At 56.1% G+C, this 11,461-nt stretch overlaps 1 protein-coding gene across 2 annotated transcripts in view; it reads left to right on the top strand.

The window, feature by feature from the left end:
- The window catches only part of ZMAT5 (zinc finger matrin-type 5), a 14,979-nt gene extending 7,628 nt beyond the window's left edge, over window positions 1-7,351 (top strand). For both annotated transcript variants that reach the window (XM_057386353.1, XM_057386352.1), the window contains 2 exons: window positions 4,563-4,674; window positions 7,108-7,351. In XM_057386353.1, the coding sequence (XP_057242336.1) occupies window positions 4,563-4,674; window positions 7,108-7,237 (242 nt within the window). In that variant the 3' untranslated portion in view covers window positions 7,238-7,351. The remainder of the gene's footprint in view (window positions 1-4,562; window positions 4,675-7,107) is intronic.
- The last annotated feature ends 4,110 nt before the right edge of the window (window positions 7,352-11,461 follow it).

The following is an 11,461-nucleotide window of genomic DNA, read 5'->3' as shown; positions in this document are numbered from 1 at the left end:
CCTGTGGCATTCCCAGGCACAGGCTGTTCCCACAGGAGAAGCAGGAGCTCTGTGGAGCGGAGCAGGCAGGGCTGGCAGCTCCTCCGCGCTCGGGCAGCTTTCCTTGCCAATTCCACTTGTTATGGAGTATTGACTTGTGTCAGATGGGTCGGTGTGAGTGCAGGATTGGCTGCTGAGAGCCAATTCCAGGGAGATTACTGGGAAATCTTGCATTTGTGCTCCGGAGTCAAACAGTTCATTTCCCAATTAGCCCTGAAGGAGTGACAGCCAGGGAGCAGGGGGTGCTTGGTTCAGTCCTGCTCACCTCTCTCCTGATGTGGCTCTCACCTCTCTTCTGGTGTGGCTCCACACATCACACAGACTCTGATCAGAGGGATTTGGGGTTGGTCAGTTCAGTCCTGCTCACCTCTCTGACTGTGAACAGAGGGATTTGGGATTGGTCAGTTCAGTCCTGCTCACCTCTCTCCTGATGTGACTCCAAGCATCAACACAGACTCCAAACAGAGGGATTTGGGGCTGGGAAAGGCTCAGCAGGGCTTGGTGGAGCACAGGGACAGCCTATAACAGATGGGATGGAAGGATCAGACACTCTGGTGAGTCATGGGGACATTTCAGCACTCATTYAGCTGCCAAGGCACCCTGTCTCAGGTGCTGGGGCTGAGGGCAGAGGGGAGAGCGAGCTCGTGTGTGACAGGGTGTGTAATTCACACAGGATCCCCCACCAGTGATGTCCCACGTGCGTTACCACTCAGTCTCAGGGTTTCTTTGCCATGAGCCATCCCAAGCCCCAGCCAGTGGGATCAGAGCAGTCTGGATCAGGCTGCCTCTCACTGAGCCAGCTGGGAGATTTTAACAGGTTTGGAACCAGGGGTGGAAGCTCCAGAGCCTTCCCAAGGCTGGGGTGACCGTGCTGGGGGTGCCCAGGCTGGTGRGGGATGCTCTCCTGATGGGCCCTCGGTGCTGCTTGACCTCCCCTTCCCTCAGCCCTGGTGCAGGCAGAGTCTGGCTTATTGCCTGACTTACTTCAACCCAGCTAAACCCTGATGGCACTTCTTTCATCATGTAAATATTGAACCTGTCCCCGAGTGCCTGTCCAGTGTTTGGTGTTGGTAGCTCCATGTGTCGGTGAACTCACCTTGATAACGAAGCATTTTAATGACAGCCCAAGGAAACTTGACATTATCCTTAACATTTGCCCTTTTTAATGCCGGGAGCTCACCCCACTGTTTTTGTAAGTTTTGTGGGTTAAATAGGAAAATTTCTGGATGATTCCCTGTTCTAGAACAGCTTGGAGCATGGCCTACTTTGGCGTCAGCATCTTTGCACCCTGTAGAATATCCTCATCAAGAAGCAACAGTTTACACCTTCAGCAGGGAGGGAGGCATATTCCCAGCTGTTCCCCCATCAAAGCATTAGCCTTCTGCATCTGCTGCATCATTCATCAGCCAGACACTTCCAGGCTGTCATTTTAAGTACAGTCATGTCAGGAAAAGTCACTGTCAAATTGCCATCTCCTTGCTCAGAGTTATTGGCTCCCCGCTAATTCATGTCCCCGGCCGGACTCTGGGGGCTCCAGCCAGCCAGGGCTGTGAGGGGAGGGCACAGCTGAAGGTGTTTGCAGGATATCCATGAGGCTGAAAGGATCTGAGGGGCCCTGCTGGGGTGGCTGGAGTCAACTGGTTTAACTGGGAGGGTCGCTTGTTCTGCCGCTCCCGTTGCAGGGACTCCTCAGTCTCATCTGAGCCACCTCTGGTGCTGTTCATGTGTTCTGGAGGAGTTGGGGCTCCACATCATCCACCCAGGGGGCAGCTGAAGGATTTCATGTGCATYCCCCTCCTGGGTGGGAGCTGAAGCATTTCCTGTGCATCTCCCTGCTGGGTGACCCACCCTACTGGGGGTTCCAGCTCTCATCCAGTGATGCCTTGTTCGGGAAAAAAGCCCATGGGAAAAGTGGAATGAAGAGAGAAGAGGAATGTGGACCCACTCTAGCATCATCAGAGGCATTTCACGACTCTTTTAATTGGCTGTAATTAGACTTAGAGGCAAACACCACAGTGAGGAGGAGGGAGGAAGCACCTTCACACCTGTCTACACATGGCCACATGTGGGGAGCAAGGGCTGCTAAAGGCCTCTCAGAGCTGCTTCTGRGAATATCTGCTGGCATTCAGGGAGTGTTTCCATCTCAGGGTGCCTTTGGTGGTCCCTGGATGGGTTGTGTGTGCTCTAAAGGAACGTGGACATCACCAAGGTGGGCAGAGCCAGAGCTGCCTGTTCCTGCTGCTGTATTTCTGAGCCTGAGGGTTGGAATGCTCTGGACCAGCAACTCAYGGAGCTGGGAAAAAAGGGGCACAGCTGGATTTCTTTCTAAGTGGATACCTGGGGCCTCATTTGGCCCAGTATGAGCCTGGAGTGGTCCCAGTGCAACCAGTGAACTTCTCTGGGTGGGACTATGAGTTGTGGCTGCCCCATCCCTGGTGTGGTGCCTCGGGGCTCCCTGCTCTGAGCAGAGCAGCTTTGGCTCTTTTTGTTCTGTTCTTTGTTGGGGCCTTGGAATTGGATGAAGAGGAAATTTTAGTGRTACAGGGAGGTGGGAGAGATTTTTCTCTGTGATTTTCTTCCCTGCCTCATCAAAGCCTCTCACAGCCACTGCCAAGTTGGGATGTGCTCAGGAGGTGGGAAGACGTGAAAGAAAGGGAAATAACATGGTCAAGGTTGCTGGGTGAGTCTAACCCTGAGTCTGAGCAGTGCCAGCTCTCCAGGCTAAACTTCTTGAAGCCTCCTCATTCCCCCAGCTGGCCAGGTGGTTGGGTTGAGCCCAGGTAGCTCTGCTGGGGCTTTGGTCCTTGGGAAGGACTGTGGGAGACCGGAACATTCCCATCTCCAGCCTCATGGGTGGGTTAGAGCAGCACCTGGGCATCAGGAGCACAGCAGGCTGGCTCTGGTGGCGCTGGGCACATCGTCACCCCGCCCAGCAGCAGCAGATGAAAAGGCTGGATGACAAATTATCCATCTGGCTGCTCATTGTGTAGCACATCCCTGCCACCCTGATTAGTATTCAACAGGCAGATGAATAATTGGTTGCCACCAGTAGGATGAAGTGATCCTTCACTCTGCCCAAGCACTATTAATTTCACACCCTGTCTGCAAAGGTATAATATTTTCCTTAAATGTGTGACATATGGCAGGTGGGGGTGGGGCAGGCTYCTGGGGGGCACGGCTGCAGGTGCCTTGATCCCTTAAATGGGATCAAGGATCCCTTGGGAGGATGGATGAGCGGGGCAAAGGGAATGACACATAGCTGCCTCTGCTGCCTTTTCATTGTCTCCAGTATTTGGTTTTCTGAGTTCCCTGTTCTGTGAGGTGGGAAGTCTCCACCAGGGTGGGGATGGGATCGCTGAGAGCGTGTCCTCATCCCTGCTGTGCTGGCAGGAGTGGGGCTGTGTCAGGATTCCTGCTGGAGCTGTCCTCCACCAGCTCCCTCCCTGCAGCTGGGGGGCAGCTGTGGGTTTGTGCCAACATTGTGCCCCTCTCCCCATGGGACATCTGYCCCACACAGCCCTTGTTTCACAGGAGTGTTTGGAGAGGTTGAAATCTTGAAAGGATTGAGGTTTCCTAATGCTTTTCTTTCCCAACTTGCAAGGAGTAAAGGGTTCAAACTGAAAGAGGGGAAATTTAGGTTGGGTATAGGTAGGACTCAGTGATCTCTCTCAAACCTAATTGATTCTGTGATAGATGGAAGGAATTATTCCCTGGGAGGGTGGGGAGGCCCTGGCACAGGGTGCCCAGAGAAGCTGTGGCTGCCCCTGGATCCCTGGCAGTGTCCAAGGCCAGGCTGGACATTGGGGCTGGGAGCAGCCTGGGACAGTGGGAGGTGTCCCTGCCCATGGCAGGGGTGGGATGGAATGGGCTTTAAGGTCCCTTCCCACCAAACTGTTCACTGGTTCTAAGTGCAGGAACTTGTCCCCTGCTTCCCTGGCTCTGGCCCTGGGTGTCAGCTCCCACCCGGGCTGTGCAGGGCTGGGGACACCTGARGCAGTGAGCACCTTGAGCAGCCCTGACAGCAGCTCTGGAATGCGCTCCTGCAGCCCGTCAGACTCTGCCAAGGCTGCATCGATCCCGACACTGTTCCTGTCACTGCCACCTRACAGGGCAGGGGTGGCACAGTCGCTGCTGCCAGCTGGAGGGACACGGCTCTGGAAATGGCTCAGGGCCAGCCCAGGCTGTTGCAGGAGAGGATGAGGCTGATCTGCCCCGGGGGGAGATGTCAGACTCCCCTCGGTGCCCAAACTGCCGCCGTGCGGGTTTAGCTCTCGTCCCCTGCTCTGCCTGGCTGGAGCTGTCACCAGGGATGACTCCAAGTGTCAGATGGCAGGAGGGCAGAGGGGGAGGAGGAGGAGGGGCTGCCACAGGCATGGTGCACACTCCATCCACGCTGTGAAACTGTGCAGGGTAATGAGCAGCAGGTTAATGGAGYGAAAGGACCACGCTCTGGTGGCCCTTTTCTCATGGCCCTCCCTCTGATCCAGCACTCTCTGATGTCAATCTCTGTCTCTCTCACCCAGGGGAGAAGAGGCTGAAGGAGCTGCAGAGGGAGGGAGCTGATATCCCACCTGGCACCATCGAGGATTGGCTGGACAAGAGAGCCCAGAGGCTGAGTGTGGCTCAGAGTAACAGGTACTGGGGGCTGGGGTCAGCCAGATTTGGGAGCAGCGTCCAGAGGGGGATCCCACAGCAGGGCTGGGATAGGGGAGGTGCAGGGGATCAGCAATCCCACCATCCAGCCAGTGCCTGTSAGGGGTGTGTGTGTGGATCCAGCCCTGCCTGCCCCATCAGGGATGTGCTCTCAGGTGTCCCCACGTGCCAGGGAACAAACTTTGGGAACAAGCCAAGCCACAGGGGTGCCCCTTGCTCCCTGCAGAATGCACAGACACACCTGGAAGGACAGAGCCCGTGCTGTGCAGGGCCATTAATGCCCAGGGTTAGGGTTCGGTGTCGGGAGGAGTTTCATCTGTTGACAGCTCCCCCATGCCCTGCCTGTTGGGGAGGGGTGGAGTTGGCTCCTCCTGACAGGATCCATTCAGATTCAGGCGCTGGCTGTTTCCCTGCTCACCTGACTGTGCCGCAGGCTTAATGGGATGACATTTGGGCAGGTGCCAGATCTCTCTTCTGTTCTTTCTCTGTTTGTTCCCATCCTCTCCGTGTTTGGACTGGGCAGAATCTTCCTGCTTATTCTCATCTGGGTTTGTTGCTGTGGGATTGTTCTGTCTCTCAGCTTGGCTGCCCTTGGCCTTGCAGAAGTGCTCAAATTCCTGCCCCCTACGCTTCCCTTGCCCTATTTTGCTTGTCCTGCCCATGAATCACTGGAACCTGAGGTACATGAGGTACAGCAGGTAGCCATCAGTATTCCCAGAGGAACTCCCAGATTTTCAGACTTGCTTGGTCATACCCAGAGGAATCTCCAGACTTGCAGAACCTGGTCCCTGMTGCCTCCACAGATGCACAGAACAAATTTCCAGGATTGTTTCCCTGCTTTTTCCCAGCCTTCCTGTCCCTGCAGGCTCAGAAACCATCTGCTGCAGGAGTTAAACACCAACTCTTGGAACTTCCCTTCCTCTCTCCAGCCTTGCTAACGTCTATCCCAATCATCTCTTTTCTCCCTTTGTGCCCTCCAGCCCCACATTTCATGGGATTCATTTTTACCCATTTCCAAGGCAAACATGGAGCATGGATTTCTATCAGGAAAGGGTCCAAGGCCTCAAAGTTTTTGAGATACCACAAGTTCAGTGAGTGTGGGAGTGGGTAGAGGAAAGAGATCCCGTTAACACCTTCAGAAGGGAAATACTCTTGACTTTGAAGTCATGTGGGACAGCCATTGGGAATATCCAGCTGTAGGTAAACCTTTGATAGAGTTTGGAGACCCTAGGGAACTGAGTTCCCAGACAGCATCCTCCCTATTGGTTGGTGCTGYAGCTCATCAGGGGATAGCTCTGCTGTTCCACCTTGCAGGGTTCCCTCTGCTCCAAACCCACCGTGTGCCAGGGGGTGACACCAGATAGCCCTGCCCAGAGGGGACAGCGTGTGTCCTCATGGTCCCTGCCTCATCCCAGGCTCTGCAGAATCCCCACTCAGGGGATAAACCTTTAGCAGAGTGACTTTGCTCCGTGTCAGTTGCCTGGAAAACGCTCCTGGAAAACTACTCCTGTACTTGGCTCTGGGCCACGGCCCGCAGGGAGAGGAGGGTGCTGTTTCTCCCCGGGGTTATGTAAAGGAGTTTGATTAGATTTCTTCTGGCATAACAATTAAAAAGATTCATCAGGATYGGAGGTAGAGGCCTGAGAAGCTGCAAGGCTGCTGTCAGGGCTTGTGGCAGAGAACAAATGAGCTTCCTGCACTTGGGAATTAATGGYAAAGGTGCATTTCCCATGAATTTCAACGTGCCCCGGTCAGGCTGGAGGCAAGGGAGACATGCTTCTTACTCCTGCACTTCTTCAGCCCGGTGTGGTGTTTGCAGTGGCCTCAGCAGGAAAGCTGAGGGAGAGGGGCAGGGCAGAGTGATTCCCAGGCCATGGGGCGGGGAGAAGCCTCTCCCGTGCTGAAGGGTCCTCTGCTGAGCACACCCRCTGCTTTGGCAGCTCCTCCGTTTCCGAGGGGTCCTTGTTCTTTGGGAAGTGCACGGCTGGCTCAGGATTCGGGCTGCTCGCAAAGAAACATCTGCTCCTTTTGTTGGTTCTTCTCCCTGCTCAGCTGTGTGAGGAGTGGGGATGGAGGGGCTGGGACCAGCCCTGCTCCCAACACACCCTCTTGGGGGGCTGTGCTGCTCCCCACCCCAGACCCCCTCACTCAGCATTCTCACCCGGGTTTGCACTGGCACACAGTGCATTAGGAAGCACAGGCTGCTTGGATGGGCTGGGAATGGTCACACAACCATTCTGGTGCTGGGTTTGGGATTGGGAGGGTGAATGAACCTGTTTGGTGATAACCAAAASCCTCCTCTGCCAGCCCCCTCCTCTCTGGGGGCTGCTGGAGGGGGCACAGGATGGCCCAGCACGGCCTTGGTGTCAGGCTGAGATCTCTGGCTCACCTCATCCCTTTCCATCTCCCTCACAGTGCTCTACCCGAGAAACCAGCACCGTTCCAGTACCCTCCGGGCTGGCCACCAGTGCAGGAGCTGCCCCCCTCCCTGCAGGCTCCCCCGCCCGGGGGGTGGCCRGTGCCCCCCAACCTGCAGTGGGGCTGAGGCAGGGGCACCTCTGGAGCCTGCCTGGGGCTGTCTTTGTGCCTGCGCTCCGGGAAGGGGCCAGGATGATTTATTTATACCCACTTTTCTATCAATAAACCCTTCTCCTGCCTGTTGCAGTCTGTGTGTGCCATGTTCTGCTCACCTGGCAGCCTCACGGGGGCTGAGCCGTTCCTGTGCCTCTGTCCCTGCCTCTGCAGCAGGATCTGTGCAGGGCTGTTGTCACCTGGAGCAATCATTCCCCATTTCCCAGGGTGGGATCTGTGCCCTCAGCTCACTGCTGTCTGCTCTGCCTGCATTTCAGTCCCTGCTGGAATAGGGAGCTGTAACCAGGCTTTTACAGCCGTTGTTCCGTTTCCTCGGGTGTTTGTGCTGTGATTGTTTCTGATCGATTCAGGGTGTGACCCTGCCTGGCTCCGGGTGCTGGAGCTCCCAATGGAGGACCTGGGGTCTTCCCTGCTGTGCCTGGGGCGAGGGGCAAGGAGGAAAAACATCCTGAGGTTTCTCCACAGTGAGCATTTGAGGTGTCTCTCCTTGCCAGGAAAGGGTGGCCGTTGGCTTTCCCAGGAAGGGGAGTGGGTGCTCCAGCTCCAGGGGGGATGCTGTTCAGCAACATTCTCTCCAACAGCAGGTTTGTCCAGGAGGGCTGTGCCCGCTGCCAGGGCATTCCAGGTTTGGCTGGGCAGGGAGKTGGTGGGTCCAGATTCATGAAGAGCCCGGGCAGGAGCCAACTGCCCGTGGCCAAATCCTGCCTGGATCGCTCCAGCAGGGCCGGGCTCCCTCCTCGGGATGTGACAGCTCCMTCCTGGGACACAGCCCTGACAGGAGCAGGGACTGCATGTGACAGCAGCCTTGGCTGGAGCCTGGAGGAGCTCTAGGTCCAGCTAAGGAGTGCTTTTATCATTCCAGGCTTGCTGGAGAGCAGGAGCACAGGGCTTGGGCTCAGTGCCGTGTCCTGTCCTCACTCCCACGGGCAGCACAGGTGGAGAACCAGGAGCACCCGTGTGGCTCCTCTTTGGGAGTGGGTGGGAGTCCCTGGAGCACGGGGACCCTGCCCCCACAGAGATGGGAAGGGGAGCCCCCAGGGGCTGTGGGATACTCCAGAGTGGGAGCTGTGCCTGCTCTCTCCAAGCTTGGATGTACATCCCTGTGCCCCAGCTCCCCTCCCAGTGACAGCAGAGGACAGTGGCTGCTCCAGTGGTGGCAGCAGCCTGGACACACTCACGGACACCTCACGGCACAGACAGATCCAGGAGCTCCCACTCCCATCTCTTCCACAGATTTTTTTCCCAACCAACATCGAAATCCCTCCCTGTTCTTCAGCTGTGACTGGAGCTGTGCTCTCATCAGCCCCCAGGCCTGTCCCTGCTCCATGTTCTCCAATCCTGGTGGCTTTTCCAGCTGATCCAGGAGGATTCTGTGCTGTTTTACCCAACACTCCTAAACTTCACGACTCCCCTGATCCAGCTTAGATTTGGTGGAGATGTGTCTCTGGCTGGGAGGCCGGAGCTCCCTGGGTGAGCTGTGGAACCCRACTGAAAATTAAAATGCTGGTGTCAAACACAACAGCCACAACCTTTCCATGCTCCCGAGGAGTTAAGCTGCTCTGGGAGCAGAAGTTCCCAACCAAGCCTGAAAGGCAAGAGCAGGAGCATTCCCTGCTGAGCTCCAGCCTGTCCAGGGGAAGTGAGAGGGGCTGGCAGTGGGAGTCATGACGATGGATCGGGCTTTTCCCACAAACCCTGTGGGATGTGCAGCCAACAGGGCGAGCCTGGCATCGCTCGTGGTGTGTCACAGATTCATGGAGCTGTGCAACTCCCAGGGGATGGAGGAGGCTGGAAACTGCAGGGTTTGTGGGGTGTGTGTACAGAGAATGCCAGGAGGTGTGACAATGCCATGGGATGGGACACAGGGATGGGACACAGCTGGGAAAAGGCAGCAGGAGGRGGACACCAGAGCAGGATGGGGCTCCTGGCTCCTTCCCTCCCAGTGGGATTTCTGGTACCTGGATCCCAAGGGTGCTGCAGGGATGGACTCGCTGTCCCCGGGGTGGGGGTGAGGAGCTGCTGCCTGATAGTGAGACACGAGCCAAAGTGCCTTTGCTGGAGCAAGAGCTGGAGTAATTTATCGGGAAGCTTTTAGGGAAATGAGCCACTGCTGGGCCCCTGCCAAACCAGCCCCGCTGGGCTCTGCCCRTGTCCTCTGGCAGCTCTTGCTGGGAGAGGGGGGGACGGGAATAGGAGTGGGAATGGGGACAGGATGTGGATTGGGGTGAGGACAGGACAGAGGGGGATGGAAAAAAGGATTGCAGTGGGGGTAGGGATATGGTCAAGGATGGGGACCGGGGGAGGGGAGAAGGGGCAGGGATGGAAATAAACATGGGAATGGGGACGGGGAGTGGTCAGGGATGAGGATGGGACAGCGATGGGGATGGGGAGAGGGGAGGGAGATAGAGACCAATGGAAAGGATGGGAGTGGGACTGAGGATTGGGGGTGGAGACACAGACTGGGACAGGGACAGGGATGGGAAGGGGATCAAGACAGGGATGGAGCTGAGCCCATCCCACACTTCTTGCAGCACGAGAGAGAAACAACCATTACCAGCTTCCTCCTTCCATCCCAAACAGTTCCCTGGAATCGCAGCCCCCTCTTGGTTTGCTGCCGCTTGGGCTCCGTTGTCCCCCTGTCCGGGGAAGCCGTGTACGATCCTGCTCCCTYCCAGCTCCCGGCACATTCCCTTTGTTTCTCCCTTTCCTGGCGATCCCTTAATTGAATTATCCCGGAGCATCGCTGTCGCAGCAGCCGCAGTGATCCGTCCCCGCTGCGGCAGAGTAGGGACGCGGCTGGGACCCCGCTCCTGCATCCCGGGATCGGGAGCTGCCATCCCAAACCTGCCCCGAGAAATCCGTGCTCCCGATTCCCATTAAAATTAATTGAGCAGCTTTGAAACGCCGAGCTTGGGGGATGGCATTATTCCTTTTATCCAATTTTTTTCTTTTACGTTATTGTATTTTCTGGCAAATTAAATTGTCCTCGGTTTTTTTTTTTTCTTTTTCTTCTCTTATGTTTATTCACAGTGTCTATAATAGACCTAGTTAAAAATATATATATATACACACATGTCTCCGGGGCCACGTGGCTCCTTTGGAAATGCCAGTCCATAAAAAAACCCAAACTTTCTGGGGGGAGATGGATGAAATTTCATTACGGATTCAGAGCCTCCCGCACTTAGCGAGGCAGCCACAATGATTTCATTGCCGTRGAGCACTTCCCATTTACATTTCTCATTTGGACGTTCGCTTCAATTTGTTTGATAAATAAGAGAAGATCAAAAAAAGGCCCCACCCAAATCCCAAATCAATAAAACGCTGCCGATTCCTCCTGGCATCCYGAAAATGGGGTGTCCCCCTGTGGTGCTGCGGGGTGGGAATTCCCTTTGTGGTGCAAGGAAATGWGTTTTCTCCATGGGATCAGCCAGGSAGGTGAAGGTGGGGATATCCCAACCCCAATGTCCCRGGATGGGCTCCTTCAGCCCCGTTCCCTGTGGGAAGTGCCCGTGAGGGGGAACAGCAGCTTTGCCCAATTCTCTCCCAGCCCCAGGCACCTCYCCTGGTTTTATTTATTCCTTTAATCTCTTTGCCATTAAAAATGCATCGCTGGGGGCTCGGGGAGGGCGATCCGTTCGGTGGGAATGGGCTCCCGCAGCGCACACAGATGTGAGGCCGTGACATTCCCGATGTCCCTCAGCATGGTGGGGTCACACCGGGGCCAGGCCCCTCCGTGGTGTAAATCAGGAGTAACAGGGTGCTCCCCTCCCCACACCAGCCTTGGGATGGGATCCCCAGCTCGGCCCAGGAATGGTGACCCCACAGAGCCTCTCTGAGTGCCCCGGACAGATCCTGGTTCCTGCTGGAATTAATCCAGGTGAAAGCACTTGTGGGAAGGGACTTGGCCTGAGCGTCGTCCCCACCGAGGCAGACGGGCTCGAAACATCCATCAAAGCCAGCGTGAAATGTCAGGGAGATGTGGAGAGGGGAGTGAAACCTTTGGGATCCATGAGAAAGGATCCACAGCAGGATCCACGGATGGAGCGGGGTGTGGAGCTGCTGGCAAGGAACCAGGTCCCACTGCCCCCAGGTTTGGAGATGCTCCAGTTCTCGAAGTTCTGGAGGTCACAGCTCCCCAAAACGGTGCCACCTCCAGTGCCAGGAGGAGTCAGCAGCA

Source organism: Malurus melanocephalus, unplaced genomic scaffold (genome assembly GCF_030028575.1).
Source record: "Malurus melanocephalus ecotype Western Australia unplaced genomic scaffold, MMel_1.1 scaffold_956, whole genome shotgun sequence".
In the NCBI taxonomy this organism is placed as follows: Eukaryota; Metazoa; Chordata; class Aves; order Passeriformes; family Maluridae; genus Malurus; species Malurus melanocephalus.
The sequence above is the reverse complement of the archived record's forward strand: the minus strand, read 5'-3'. Positions and strand labels throughout refer to the sequence as shown.